Below are 16,184 nucleotides of genomic sequence, written 5' to 3' on the forward strand. Positions count from 1 at the left end.
CCTATTAAAGGCAACATTTCTCAATATAACTATAGCTCCGTCATAGGTCAAAAAACAATTATCTCTTCTGTCTCCAGCTATTAAGATAAAACGAAATCCTATTATTTTACTGTATTGTGGATCACTACAATTAGGTAAAAGAGGACCGTTTTCATAAAGAGATTCTTGCATAATGGCAAATTCATTTTTTTTAGCATATTTTTGGTTGATATCTATTCAATTGTGCATTTCTGTATATCGGCGGTGTAATTGAGATAATATTTGTTGAGGTTTACGTATGAGACTTTTAATTTTTTGAAGAAAATTTTCAAAATGGAAGACTGAAAAGGAATCAAGTAGCCCATGTTTGCGTACATTGTTCGCTAAATGTAAAAGAGCATGAACGTTGAAAAACACATTTTCTTCGCCGTATAGTATAGTAAATGTTTCATTGAAATTTTTCAACAGTTGCTCAGCATAAATAATCATTTCTTCACTGATATTTTCCGTACACAAAATCCGTAAAAATACATGTAGGACTAAAAAATTTAAATATATATAATCATCTAAAAGTTCTTGTAAAACTATGGGCCCTGTGTATAAAAGCAATTGTCGAAATTCAGTTGCCTTCTAATATTTTAAATCTTCTAATGATCTTGGTTTTCGAGAAAATTCTAAACTTATACACATGTTCATGCAATTTTCTAGTCTGTCTGAGATTCTTCTTTTAGTTTTCTGATCAATTTTATAGTAATTATTTCCAGTCGTCCATAAAATGAATAATTTTTTAGTAACTCCTAAACAAATAACATGCATATAATCCAGAACTACATCAGAAACTAAATCCAGATATGGAATAAATTTCAAAATATTATCATTGTTTTGAAAATCAGTATTAGCAGTTTTTAAATCAGCACTTGTGCCAGGAAAACATACTCTATTTTCACATATTTGCCATGAATAAAACACTTTAAACAACTGTCATAACCAGTATGGCCTTTTGCAGAAAGTAAAAAAGATTGGTAATTATTTAGCTTAGGGGAGCCACCTCGGATAACCTTGACCTTGACATATGTTGTCAAGGTCACTGTCCTGAGTAACATTCAAAAGGTTTTAGCCGGCGCTCATTGTTTATTTAAAAGTTATTAACAAAAGAATTTCACAATTTTAATGCTTTTTATCTTCGAAAATATTGATTTGAGAAAAAAAATTTTAAGCAAAAAATAAAGCCGCTGAAAAACTCTACAAAAAAGGTTATGTGCATTTTTTCTATAAACCTACTATTTTAGCTGTTATATAAAAAAAAAATAATTTTAAATACATTTAATACAATTTAAATTTATATAGAATTTAATACAATTTAATACAATTAAAAATTATCACAAATGTATGTGTACACACATACATACATACACACACACACACACACGCGGGGAGATGCAAGGGGGGCCTTCGGCTCCCCTCCCGCGACCACCCCGCCGGTAGACAAGGTGGACCTCACTTTATAACTTACAGCATATATCCATTGTGATTCAACTCTTCGCAATGCGTCCCCTACCGGCGGGGTGGTTGCGGGAGGGGAGGCCGAAGGCCCCCCTTGCACCCTCTGCGTGTGTGTGTGTGTGTGTACACATACATTTGTGATATTTTTTAATTGTATTAAATGTATTTAAAATAAAGAATAATAATTTTAGGAAGTAGCATAAATGTTTATTTATTGTAATTTATAATTCATTTATATTTTCATTGATAGAATACATAGCAACCATTATTCGAAAGAAAGCATCTAATCGGTTTTCATCATCGAATGTCTTTTTGAAAATAAATTCCACTAAATAATGATTAAAGTAATCCTCCAAGTGATGATATTTAAAATAATTATTTTTTTATATAACAGCTAAAATAGTAGGTTTATAGAAAAAATGCACATAACCTTTTTTGTAGAGTTTTTCAGCGGCTTTATTTTTTGCTTAAAATTTTTTTTCTCAAATCAATATTTTCGAAGATAAAAAGCATTAAAATTGTGAAATTCTTTTGTTAATAACTTTTAAATAAACAATGAGCGCCGGCTAAAACCTTTTGAATGTTACTCAGGACAGTGACCTTGACAACATATGTCAAGGTCAAGGTTATCCGAGGTGGCTCCCCTAAGCTAAATAATTACCTAAACTATTATAATATTTATCATAATAAAGGTGTAATCACATTTAAATCAAACTTTAAGTTTATAACTAGCGCATAAATTCTATGATTTTTCGATACAATAAACGGATATTCTGGATTAATTAATTTCTTTTTAACTTTATTGAAATGAAAAATAATATGAGAAGATCGAAAATAGAAAATTTTTTTCTCGAATACATATCCATAAATTAAATTAAAAAATATTTGAATGGTAGAGTCTAATATATAAAGATTTAGCCAGAATGTCAGAATCTTGACATTCTTCTATACCAATGATTTCTCGTGATCATACATAATTTATTATTTAAATAAAAGAAAATATCACATTAGTAATTAATAATATTTAATAAATATATCAAGTTCAATCGAATCGTGGATTAATGTCATTGTTACATAGAAGTTTATATTCCATAAATCCTATTATATTCATTAAACCTAATCTAATATTTATTTTTATCACTATTATTTTATAATTTTTTTATCAATCGTGCTTTGTGAAAGATACGATCGTTTTCTTACTCTTTCTCCTCTCCGTCAACATTAATAGTTCCAATAATAAGATCATTAATAAATGTGATATATTTTTTGGTCCAATTATTGCCTATAACAATGTTAGCTTGACAGCTTTTCCCGCACAGATTGATATCATTTATTAAGCTCCTACAAAGTGATATACGTTAATAATTTGTTGAAATATGATTAAAGTAATTTTAAAAATAACATACTCACGGTAAATTGCCAGAATCCTTTGCGACTAATAGGAATATATGTGAAATCGCCTTCGTAAAAAACAGAATCGGAACTACTCAAGATAAATTCACCACCATTTAATTGGTCTGAAGAGTCTCTGCACCGTTTGCATATTATTTATATTTTAATATGTGTGTATATAATAATTAAGATTAAATTATATTTAATATACAAGTATAAATATTACTTTAATTTAAAAAAATATAATAACGCATAAATAATAAATGTAATTTATATTAATATTAAAATAAATATAAATATATATACAAATATAATATGTGTATATATATTATATTTGTATGTATATTTATATATAAATTTGTTTATAATATTTATTAAAAATTCTTGCTTAGAGATATGCGTTGTTCGTAGTAAGTAGAAAAGATGTACCTATTTATTTAGATAAACACTGAAAATGTGCGATGACAATAGATCTTGTTCAATCATACTGTCGAAGACAGACATTCTTTCATTGACAGATGTTTTAGAATAACCCAGGCCCAAGATACCATCATGGTGCAAAATCAAATGGGTACGTTTACATGTTAGTCGCTTCTGCAAACATTTGATTCTGAACAATGAGGCGGGCAACCTGTAATAAAATTGGTTAAATAACATAACGTCATTGCCGCGAACAAAAAGAACAATATGATTAAGAAATGTTTAAACTATGATTATAGTTGTAACTAAATTGGATTGTTTGTTAATGATGACACACTTATATTTACTATATCAATAGATAGGAATCCTTCTACACTGTAACTAATGTATTATATGAATATGTTTATATGAATCGAAGTACCATTTGCTGTATATGTGCTGGATTCCGCATTATCAATCTCCAACAGATTGCTTCAGATATATTTATATTTGATTTTTATGTATCTTGATGTATAATATTTATATTATATATTCAAATGTTATGTTTAGAGTTATAAATGTCTAGCACGATAACAACTTTCGATAATTACATAAAATATATCTTTCAAATGTATCTGTTAGTTATCTTCTATTATAGAAATACAGAATATATTGTGCAAAGAATCGAGCGCATGGACAAACACAAATAGCGTATTTACAGAGAGATTTATAATTAATTCTGAAAAACTATTTTTCGAAACATAACTGAATCATACATATATGGTTGGATTCGCAAAAAAATAATTTTTTTCAGACCACTCGATTTTAATTTAAAGACAGTTAAATATAATTTGGAGCTAATTTTCAATTGCATTACTTCAATCATTGATAATATCGGATTTTGATCGAATCTTCTTCTCAGTCTTTTTTGCCATTGCCTTACGAGAGAGGAGCGAGCGTATACAATTTTTCGGTTCTACCAGGAATCGAACCCAGGGCCTTTGGCTTTGTAGATCAATGCGCTGTCTACTGTGCCACGCTTCGCTCTAAGTTTAAACTTAATTAGTCTTAGCTATTTCAATTCACTTTCTAGATTATATATATATATATATATATATATATATATATATATATATATAAAACTCTTTTTTATAAAGATATCTGCTGATTTTTTCGTTGGTTATTCGATTTCAATTGATGAAATAATATATTATAGTGAAAAGTATTTCTTACTCTAATATGTAACAATACTTCATTCAACAATCTCTTTTTTTCGGTAAAAATAATCTAAAAAAAGAGATTCATAAACACAACACAACACAGTTTTTCTAAAAAAAACTGTTTCTTTTATTTATTTCACACATAAACAGATCTACGTATTTAGATAATCGCAATGGTAATCGAAGAATGGTAAAGTTGTTGATATATATTATCTAGATATATATTTTGTAGTTTTTCTTCTACGTCTGGGAATTTTGGAAACCTAAATAATATGAAGTTCTCCTTTAAACCTCCGGAACCGGCCCTTCATTCCGATGACATTATTGAGATCAAAGTTGATTCTGGGTCGTTCATCAACAACCACTATTCCCTTTGTGACATTAACAAAAAATGGTTTGTTAATTTATCCATTACCATCCCGAAGAATATACAATCCTTGTTACAGCTGGGCGAGAATTTCAGTCTTCCTACACAGAACAATGACATGCTAACAATGGAGTTCATCAAGAGTTTTGAAAATAACATAAGAAAACTTCCTGCGGTCAGTCAATCAGCTATTCGGAATCGATCGTTGAACACTATCAACAATTCACCTTCTTACTCAGTTAACAGAGACGAACTTGATGAGACTCTGAATAGACTTACATTAGCTACGAAAAAGTTTCTTAACAGCAACAAAAACCTAATTTTGACTCGTGCAGACAAAGGTAATGTCACAGTTGCTTTAGACAAAGACAAATATGTTAGAGAAGTCGAAAATCTTTTGATGGACACTGACACGTACATGGTGGTTGGAAGAAGCCCTGTCAAGAAGTTAACAAATAGTTTACGTGAAATTTTAACGAGATGGAGGAAGTCGAATTTCATCTCAGCTTCCACTTACAAGTCACTTTATTACAGTGATGGTATTTTACCGAGAGCTTACGGTTTACCCAAAATCCACAAACCGAACTGTCCATTTAGAATAATTGTTTCATCCATAAACAGTCCTTTGTACTTTTTAGCCACATATTTACATAAGATCATGATTAAGAGTTTTCTCCGGTTTCTCACAGCCATGTCTCCAACAGCTGTGATGTGGTTAAAAAACTGTCTAATACATACCTCGACAACAAATTCAGATTAGTTTCGCTGGATGTAATTTCTCTTTTTACCAACGTGCCAACAGATCTGATTATTGACAGCGTTTCTTCCAGATGGAGTAATATCTCGCTAAACTGTGACATACCATGCAATGAATTCCTTTTAGCAGTTAAGTTTGTGTTGGATTCATCCTTTTTCACCTTTAACGACATCACTTACAAGCAATCCTTTGGCACGCCGATGGGCTCCCCCTTGTCTCCTATTGTAGCTAACATAGTGTTGCAGGATTTGGAAAACAAAGCACTTCTTTCCTTAAAATTTACTCCCCCCTTTTATTTAAGGTATGTTGATGATGTTCTGTTAGCCATTCCTCCTTCTTTTTTTAAAGATACTCTGGACACTTTCAATTCTTTCCATCCTCGTCAACAATTCACAATGGAAATTGCTGTAGACAATAAAATTAACTTTTTAGATGTGACTTTAATTTCCGACAATAATTTTATAATTTTTGACTGGTACCGTAAAGATACCTTTTCCGGTAGATACCTACACTTCTTATCTCAACATCCTCTCTGCCAAAAAAGAGGCACAGTAATTGGTTTAATAGACAAGGTTTTCCGCTTGTCTCACCCTGTTTTCCATTGTAAGAATATTAAATTGGCTATCAACATCCTTTTAAGCAATGGATACCCTTTAAATTTTATTTTCCACACATGTGTTGACCGCCTTAAGAAACACCTTTTCAAACCAAATTCCTTAGTGAATAATACCCAGGTCATAAACACAAATGATCACATTACTTATTTCACGATACCATACGTTCCTTCAATCTCCGGGCGTTTTAAACATATCGTTAAGGATTTGGATGTTCGACTCTCATATTACAGTATCAATAAAATGAAAAACTTCATCAGGGCTCATAAGGATCCTCTTCCTACCTCCAATTCTTTGAACGTCATATACAAATTGAACTGCATGGATTGCGATGCGTCCTACGTTGGACAAACTTGCAGACAACTGCATACCAGAATCAACGAACATCGCAGCCACATTAGACATAACACTAATTCTCAATCAGTCATCACGAATCACAGGGTTGGTTTTGATCATACTTTTGATTGGGATGGCGTTCAGGTTTTGGATCGAGAACCATATTTGAGTAAAAGATTGATCTCCGAAATGCTATATATCAAGAGGCAAAAAAATGGTCTCAATTTGCAAACGGATACTGAACGTTTACCAGATATTTATTTAAATATTGTCAACAACTTGCCAAAAATTTAACACAGTTTCTAGCATAACAAATAGGTCTGCGACTTTGCGTATGTGTACATTTATACATTATTTGACTCTCTTTACCGTTTATATATAAGTCACATTTATCCGTTAAAGACAAGTCGATCTTTGTCTTCGGAGATGTTAAGTTGTCTCTATTCATCTCCTCGGCGCGTCATTATCTTCGATGCCTGGAAGTAAGTCTTATTTCCGTAGTTTTAACTTCTTATCTTTTTAACCTTTTAATTTTTATTTCTTGACTATATGTTCAGTTTATTTAGATCATTTTTAATAAATTGACATTAAAATAATTTCAATCTCGTAATTTTCATGTTTAATTCTTAGTACTTTTTTCTTTCTATGTTCATATTAGTCATATTATTTATTTAACTTATTTATAACTTATTTATTTTATTTCTTTGACTTTATGTTCAGTTTATATTTAGATCATTTTTAATAAATTAACATTTCAATCTCGTAATTTCATGTTTAATTTAGTACTTTTTCTTTCTTTGTTCATATTAATTACATTATTTATTTAACTTATTTTACTTTTGTCCTTTGTTTTTACGTAGGCATCGTCAAGATAATGAGATACCGAGACATTTATTATCGCTTCAGACAGCACCCTTTGTAACAGACTCCGATATAAAACACTTTGTTATTATATTTTTTCATTATATTATCTTTTATTATATACTTTCGCGCTGAAGATGAACCAAAAATAGGGTCGAAACGTTCGCTATCCTCTTGTATGCTTTAATATCAATATTTATTTGATTGTATTATAAATAAATGTGTTATAACATCGACACTCGACTCGTATTGCCATTATAACTGTTTTGTTTAATTTTATATTTCGAGTCTTATATTTATTAATTTTTGATATATATTATAATTTACTTTAACATATTACGAGAGAAAGAGACATAGAATTTCTGATTCATATTACGTGATTTATATACTTTTCAAGAAGTTTATCTTAGTAGATTTTAAATACAAATAATAAAATAAATTTACATAAAAAAGTACATATATAATTGTAAATACCTGCATTAAAAGAAATATGCAATTTTATATTTTTGACGCAAATGTAACGTTTATAGAGGAATGTGATTTTATTCATTATGTTTTTAAAAAGTTCGCTAAAACTTTAATAAAAAAATAATATTTTATAAATTATATTTTATCTCATAAAATATATTAATTTTTTATATCTTTGTATTAATATGTATGGAATAACAAAATGGCATATATGGAATGTCAAGTATGATATAAAACGAAATTCTTTAATTTTTTAAAAATAAATTAGGCAACTTTTCATTTAACTTTCATGTAAGACAGATTTATGAATAATATTTTTAATCACTCGATTGCAACTGCTCGAGAAATCATAAGTATCATTTACAACAAATTCTTTCTATATATCTAAACGTATATGCTTCTATATGAATATCTTTTTATTATTTTCAGTAATACAGAAGCTTGGGATGATGCAGAATATTTATATATAAAAAACAATTCCAAAATTTATTCATCAAATATTGTCAGAGGAAGATACACAGACGACAATGAAATTTCACCTCATGTATTAAATGGCATATTTTTATATGTAAGTTTTATATTAATCTTAATAGTTAATATAAATTTATTATACATATGTATTGAAAATAATAGTTAAGTCAATGAGTCAATATATACACTCTATACTGATTAAATGAAATAATAAACATTATTTTTATTTTCTTATTTGCAATCGAAATTTCGTTTACTGTTATCTATTTTTTTAGATATTAAAAAAAATGCTGCTCGATTTTCAACAGAAAGTTAATAATATGAAATATATATATATATATACAACTTTTAAATCATTATTTTAGAAATCGATAAGATATTATTCGAATGTTGCTATTATATTTTCATAGATTAAATCTGATGTTGCAATAGAAAGGCAACTAAAAAAAAGAACGGATGGAATAAAATATAGTGTAGGAGTAATAGTACAGTATTATACACAAGATTCATACGATATAGATTTATACGATAATTCGGAAAATCATTGTGGAATGATAATCGATTGGGATTATGAATATGATCAAAAGTTTCGGAAGAAATTGATGATGGGACGGAATACAAATAAAGAATTTCCATATCTGTGGACAAAATATGCCGATGATGATTGTATATTTGATGAATTTTTAGATAGTGACAAAAACCAACCGCATTATATAATTCTCACCGAAAATAAAGGAATATGTTACGTCCCACAAGGTATGAATATTTAAAATTCTTATAAATCATTTATATTCCACGAGTATGATCTTTCATCTCTACAACGTATAATACATTTCTTTAATTTCAGATCATATATCGATATGTCCACCAAGAGAAATCGATAATATAGAAATAGGACGATACTTTTATAGATTTGTAGGTACTCATTACGTATCAAATAAAAGCCTGGAAGAAAATTATCCAAGTGATACTGCTTCAATTTTCGAAATACTCTTTAACCACTAATTTAGTCAATAAATTATCGCAAAGTAATTTTATATCAAAATTTCGTATAATTTTAAAAAAAGCACAACTCCGTCAAAAATTGTATCTAAATAATTTTTTTCTTTCTCAGGAATGAAGCCTTTAAAAAGTATTTGTTAGGCTTTTTAATTTACCTCCTTTCCTTTCGCCATCTTTTCAAAAGTAAGAGGTGTATTGTATCCAAAAAATTGCATAGTTTGACGCACTCTATCAATTTTTCTCGCAAATTTGATGATAATGTTACGAAGAATATCCAGATATAAAGAAGGATAAACCGAAGCGTACAATAGTTCCGAGAACAGGTGGCTTAATGGTGGATGCTTCGAGTCGAAAACAGATCAAAGACGAGAAGCGTCTGTCTAAAGTCTGTATAACGGTCCGTTTAATGGTCTCTTATTGTTAAAGAAATTTAATCTTTATTATCTGGGATAGGACCTAGTGTGATTCAGGAATAGATGGAGAAAAGATTTAATTAAAATTAATGCTAAATTTCATTAAAATTACTGAATGAATTGATTATAAATCATGAAAAAGAAGAATTTAATGAACAGTTATCGTAAAGTATACTAAAGTATACTAAAATATAACATAAAAAATTACATATAAAAATATAACATAATAAATAATTACTTATAAAAATATAACATAATAAATAATTACTTGATATACTTAATATATATCTGTAACAATTATAAATGAGCATGCGTGTACATATATGTATATATTTTTATGAGTGTAGATTTTTTATTAGATAATAATAGAGAATCATCTTCCAGGATTTCTATCGAAAGGGATAGAATATAAAAACAAAGGAGAATTGATAAAATATAACTCAACTTGCTACTTGGTTGTTTGCGGAAAGACGATTGTTTTGAAAGTCCGACATAAGCTCTGATGGTTGTTGTGTGGATTGACGGCGATGCAACAATTATGATTTTTATTACAGACTACGTTTCACAAGTTTCGAGTCAACTTAACACGTCACACAGGCAAGGGTTGCGATTGATGTATCGAAATAATTGTCGAACGTAATTATTTTTAAAAAATAGCATTCTAATTAGTAATAAGCTCATATCAGCTGCTTTCACAATAAAGTATTGCGCTGATGAAAATTAAAGCACAATTATGTACAAATTATGCAAAAATTTATATTGATAACATACGAACTTTATAGGTTGGCGATTAGAAAAGATTGAATTTTTCTCTTATCAAAAACTAAATAAATAATTTAAAAAATTGATGATAAAGTACACAATAAAATGTTACAAGGAAAGATTTTCTATGTGTTTGGATAAATTTTTATTTTAACTTGGGACATTATTGAGTGTCGTCTTTTTGAAAAATTAAAAAATTTTAATTATTTTACTTTTCCTTTTTATTTACTCAAATAAAAATTGTACACTCATGTTTCCTTTTAATCACTTTTGTCTACATATACGCCTACATATTGTCTACATTATCTCTTATGTGTCTACATAAAACTTTTAAAACTTTTATACATTTTTATATAATTATATAAAATATGAAATATACTGTCATATGTATTTATTCTTGTATTATATTATCTTATATACAGATCCTATTAATTATACTATGTAATTATACTAAATAATTATACTGTATAATAGTAATTATTTATACTATATAATAATAATTAATTATAATATAAGAGATAGTATCATTAATAAACATTATTATCTATTTTTATCGTGAAAAAATGAAGAAGTTCGTCAAAATATATAGTTTGTGCAACAGTAAGTTTGCTTACGTTACGCAATAAAAATTATTTCATTCAATGTGTAATTTTTAATTATAATTCATTTTTAACATGAGTGATATGATAGTAACAGAGTTATTTAGCTGAATGATATTACAATTGTATTTTAGGAGGATGATACCATTTGATACTATTATATTTCATATAAACTTAATTGTTTCAAAAATTAAAGAAGTCATGAACCTATATCGAATCATTAAAACTACAATTACATTAGTGAAAATATATGTTATATACCCCTTTTTGTTTTATGAATGCTTTTGTAGATTTTTAAAAAAGAAATTAAACATGTGCACATTCTTCAAATATGTTTAAATATCTCGTTAAGTTTGTTACGAATTATTCTGAAAGTTATATTAGCCATGTAAGAATAATATATTTAATAAAAAATACTTAATCCAGGACTGTACAAAACCCATAAAATATGCTGCCAAATGTACATAATTGTATATTATGTACATTTTTATTATATAAGATGTATATTTTTAAAAAGTGCTAGGGAAAGTAATTAATATTTATTTCGCCAAAGCAAATCCCACACGGTCATTTTCCATATCAAACTCGATGTAGAAACGGCCAATAAATGGAATGCCTAGAATCCAATCGAATTCATGCAAGTCACGTTTCGCAAAGCCACTCATACATATATCATCCTCTGGGAACTGTACAAAATTAAATATTCAATGCAAACTACACTTAAATAATTTAAACAATTTACCTATAATACTCACCTGAAGAATGTAATCTTTACCAGTAAGATTGAATGCCTTGCCATCCAAAATAAAACTGATTGTAGGCAATTTAGGAATTTGATTGCAGTTCACCTTTAAATAAAAGAAAATATCACATTAGAGAGAGAGTAATTAATAAAATTTAATAAATATAAGTACGTTCAATCGAAACGTGGATTAATGTCATTGTTCCATAAAAGTTTATATTTGACTCTAATCTATTATATAATATTTATTTTATGATATTTATCTAATATTTATTTTTATCATTATTATTTTATAACTTTTTATCAATCGCTACGTGCTTTGTGAATGAAATGATCGTTTTCTTACTCTTTCATCTCCATCAACATTAACAGTTCCAATAATAAAATTATTAATAAATGTGATATATTTTTCTGGTCCAATTATTGCCGAATCACCTGTAACAATGTTAGCTTGACAGCTTTTCCCGCACAGATTGATATCATTTATTAAGATCCTACAAAGCGTTATAATATATACGTTAATAATTTGTTGAAACATGATTAAAGTAATTTAAAAAATAACATACTTATCCACGGTAAATTGCCAGAATCCTTTGCGACTAACAGGAATATATGTGAAATCGCCTTCGTAAAGAGAAGGATCGGAACCACCCAATATAAATTCGCCACCATTTAATTGGTCTGAAGGGTCTCTGAACCGTTTGCATATTATTTATATTTTAATATGTATGTATATAGTAATTAAGATTAAATTATATTAATATACAAATATAAATATTACTTTAATTTAATTTTAAAAAATATAATAACGCATAAATAATACATGTAATTTATATTAATATTAAAATAAATATAAATATATATACAAATATAATATGTGTATATATATTATATTTGTATGTATATTTATATATAAATTTGTTTATAATATTTATATTTATTAAAAATTCTTGCTTAGAGAGATATGCGTTGTTCGTAAGTAGAGAAGATGTACCTATTTAGATGAAAACTGAAAATGTGTGATGACAATAGACCTTGTTTAATCATACTGTCGAAGACAGATATTCTTTCATTGACAGATGTTTTAGAATAACCCAAGCCCAAGATACCATCGTATGGTACAACATCAAATGGATACGTTGACATGTTAGTCGCTTCTGCAAATATTTGATTCTGAACATTGAGACCGCCAACCTGTAATATAATAATATTAGTGAAACAATATATCGTCATTGCCACGCATAAAAACAATATAATTGTTTAAAAATGTTTAAACTATGATTATAGTTGTAACTAAATTGGATTGTTTTAATGATGACACACTTACATTCACTGTATCAATAGATAGGAATCCTTCTACACCGCAATTAGTGTATTTTATATGAATCGAAGTATCATTTGCTGTATATGTGCTGGATTCTGCACTATCATATTGATTATGTCTTACTGTAAAGCATGTTTGATAATATCACAAATTAGCAATATTAGAAAGATTTAAAAAATATAGAGATATTTTCTTATTAATTCATAATAAATGTATGATATTTTTTTTTAATTATTATATATGTATATGTGTTTGTTGAGTTAACTCTTAAAACATCTTTGTTTGTCTTCTATTTCCAAAGAGTGAACGTAATAAATTGTTTAAATTAATTTATGCATAAAAATTCAAAAATTTGGCTTTGTAATATTTACTATAATATTAAGTAATTATATTTAATAATTATTTTTAAGTAATTATAAGTGTATTAAATTTCTATCTGTTTTATTCAATTTTTTAAATATTCCAAGATTATATTGGAAAAGTAGATTATAGATAGAATATATATATATATATATATATATATATATATATATATATATATATATTTATGTATTTATATATTGTTACGTATATCTTTTATTATACAAATAAATAACTTACAACAAGTAGTGATGTTGCACTTCTTGGACGGAATCCAAAGATATGGGGTGCCGGTATCAAATACCACTTTAAATTGTTGCGGCGGAGTTCCAATGGTAATAATACCATAGTGAGCTAGGTTTCGAAAATTTAACAACAGTACTGAAGGAAGATTATTATCTAACAAACGAATTTCTTGCATGTCAGTGTCAAATATGTCCAAAGATTGTAAAATGGAATCAATCTTGTGTAATATAATCCTTGAAATAACATAAAAAACATCCTGCGATACTATATATATGTATATACATATAATTGGAAAGGTGTATATGTGTATAAAATGAATATTTGATATGACCAGCAGACATTTTTTTCCAGAACAAATATAAGTTACGCAAGTCTACACAAATTTAAACATCTCAGAAATAAACTATATATAACTTACATATTTACAATATAAGTACATTACGCATTTAAATATAAATATATCAAGAACGTTTTTCAACTCGGTGATTTTTCTAAATTATATACAATCTTCATATATTGCATATACAGGGTATTGAAAAAAAAGGGTCACATATTTTGATAGCAGGTAGTATTGATCAAAACAAGAAAAAAAAAGGTTTAATTAACATGGGTCCTAAGACTAATATCTTCAAAGATACAAGCTATTTTGTTATTTGAGCTCTTTGTCATTTTCTTATTAGTCGTGTCATCTTTAGAATGTAATGAACAAAGGAGTAGGGGAGAGTGGGGTACAATGGGGATATCTTTTTTCTAGGTGCCTTAAAAAATAAAAAATAAACAAAGAGAGATAAAGAAACAATTTTTATTTTAATATGAAATGTAATCATTTATCTTCTTCCATTTTGTTATCATACATTCAGTTTCTTTACTTCAGTTTTTTTATGGAAGATAAATGATTACATTTCATATTAAAATAAAAATTGTTTCTTTATCTCTCTTTGTTTATTTTTTATTTTTTAAGGCACCTAGAAAAAAGATATCCCCATTGTACCCCACTCTCCCCTACTCCTTTGTTCATTACATTCTAAAGATGACACGACTAATAAGAAAATGACAAAGAGCTCAAATAACAAAATAGCTTGTATCTTTGAAGATATTAGTCTTAGGACCCATGTTAATTAAACCTTTTTTTTTCTTGTTTTGATCAATACTACCTGCTATCAAAATATGTGACCCTTTTTTTTCAACACCCTGTATATCTCTAAAGTAATATTTAATTAGTATTAATTAGTATATCTCTAAAGTAATATTTAATATTTAATATTTAACACAGTCTTTTAAATAAAATCATTATGTAACTTACATTGATTTTTAGTTAACGGAATATTTCCATATAATTTTACACAAAGAAATAATATAAAAACAAGTAACTATCAAGTATTAAAAATGGGATAGAGAAAATGTCAAGTGAGCAAATAATACAAAGCAACTCATTATACCTATAATTGATCTGCTAACGCGTGAAAAGAGAGTTTGCAATTAAATGTTTTGATGACTCCAATTGCGATATTTATGTTAACGGTCAGTGTTTAAATGTAGATAAAAGCAAGATGGATAAAAGTGAACGTTACGAAAGAACAAAGAGTCATTATTTCAAAAATATTCTTTTTTTATCTATTTTTTGACTAATAAATAAAAATATACATTTTGAAAGAAATTTCATCCAATTTGTATGGAAGCATTTAATTGCATTTGCACAAGCCACACGTTTAATCCAAAAAATCGGATGCGACTGCGAGAAAAAAATCGATCTCTATAATCTCGTTCTTTATCACGTCAATAATAATACAATAAAATATATACTGACCTGTACAATTGTGCGTCGGTGGTCATAAAGAGCACCGTCATTACTATAAAAAGGCGAAACATATTTCCGACTTTATTTATTACTGAAGTCTCGATTTGTGAAAACGTTGAACAACGAGTTTCTGTCGACACTTTATAAGCGAATACACGGAAAAGTAAAGTGTTGTCGCTTGCTAAGACTCCTCTTATTTACACTGTATCGGCATTCGATAGCGTTATATATATATGATCGCGCGTGCCCCTATGTTGAATGCTTGGACGGGGAGAGAGAACGCGTGAAACATTCGAAAAACCCTGATAGATTTTCATCGACTTTCTTTCAACTTAATGTAAATATATCATATTTTGCATAATTGTATATCCTTATTTAAGAACGTTCATACATTAATTCTGATCTTTATTAATATTAATATTTATTATACCGATATGTAACGCACACATACAATACAATGTATATATGAACTTATCTTTAGTTTTCATGTCGATCAACGCAAAAAGCGTCACGGTCACCACCAGAAAGCAAAAGCGATGTTTTCGAAATTTCTTTCTGTGTTTGACTACTA

The 16,184-nt window shown here is 27.8% G+C and overlaps 2 protein-coding genes across 3 annotated transcripts; one reads left to right on the forward strand and one right to left on the reverse strand.

Moving 5' to 3' along the window:
- The first annotated feature begins 6,828 nt into the window (after positions 1–6,828).
- LOC145976820 (uncharacterized) lies at positions 6,829–10,961 on the forward strand. 2 transcript variants are annotated; one of them, XR_014440316.1, is made up of 7 exons: positions 6,829–7,049; positions 8,326–8,464; positions 8,778–9,123; positions 9,215–9,395; positions 9,482–9,766; positions 10,167–10,418; positions 10,565–10,961. XR_014440316.1 is itself a non-coding variant. In XM_083108253.1 (4 exons), exons 1-4 carry the CDS (start codon positions 6,994–6,996, stop codon positions 9,370–9,372), a joined length of 699 nt encoding a protein of 232 aa, XP_082964379.1. In that variant the 5' UTR covers positions 6,829–6,993; the 3' UTR covers positions 9,373–9,483. The 2 variants fall into 2 exon arrangements, 1 of the variants encoding a protein (XP_082964379.1); XM_083108253.1 differs by lacking the exons at positions 10,167–10,418; positions 10,565–10,961 and having other exon boundaries at positions 9,215–9,483.
- Positions 10,766–16,013, reverse strand: LOC145976795 (lysosomal aspartic protease-like). The gene is made up of 8 exons (XM_083108210.1): positions 15,623–16,013; positions 13,810–14,048; positions 13,213–13,331; positions 12,880–13,079; positions 12,452–12,577; positions 12,232–12,379; positions 11,899–11,991; positions 10,766–11,829 (listed from the first exon to the last, which is right to left on the reverse strand). The coding sequence occupies exons 1-8, from the start codon at positions 15,682–15,684 to the stop codon at positions 11,683–11,685; spliced, it is 1,134 nt and encodes a 377-aa protein (XP_082964336.1). The 5' UTR covers positions 15,685–16,013; the 3' UTR covers positions 10,766–11,682.
- Between the last annotated feature and the right edge of the window lie 171 nt (positions 16,014–16,184).

Source organism: Camponotus vicinus, unplaced genomic scaffold (assembly GCF_025532165.1).
Source record: "Camponotus vicinus isolate PSW18456_S1 unplaced genomic scaffold, iyCamVici1.0 SCAF_1, whole genome shotgun sequence".
Classification (NCBI taxonomy): Eukaryota; Metazoa; Arthropoda; class Insecta; order Hymenoptera; family Formicidae; genus Camponotus; species Camponotus vicinus.

Bases quoted from the DNA above. Each gene is read 5' to 3' on its own strand.
- LOC145976820 (XM_083108253.1), top strand. From the start codon at position 6,994: ATGTTAAGTTGTCTCTATTCATCTCCTCGGCGCGTCATTATCTTCGAT. The intron at 8,465-8,777 runs GTAAGTTTTATA...ATATTTTCATAG, and splicing joins TAAATGGCATATTTTTATAT to ATTAAATCTGATGTTGCAAT. The intron at 9,124-9,214 runs GTATGAATATTT...CTTTAATTTCAG, and splicing joins AATATGTTACGTCCCACAAG to ATCATATATCGATATGTCCA.
- LOC145976795 (XM_083108210.1), bottom strand. From the start codon at position 15,684: ATGTTTCGCCTTTTTATAGTAATGACGGTGCTCTTTATGACCACCGAC. The intron at 14,049-15,622 runs GTCAGTATATAT...TGTTATTTCAAG, and splicing joins ACCGACGCACAATTGTACAG to GATTATATTACACAAGATTG. The intron at 13,332-13,809 runs GTAAGTTATTTA...CATGCTTTACAG, and splicing joins GTGCAACATCACTACTTGTT to TAAGACATAATCAATATGAT.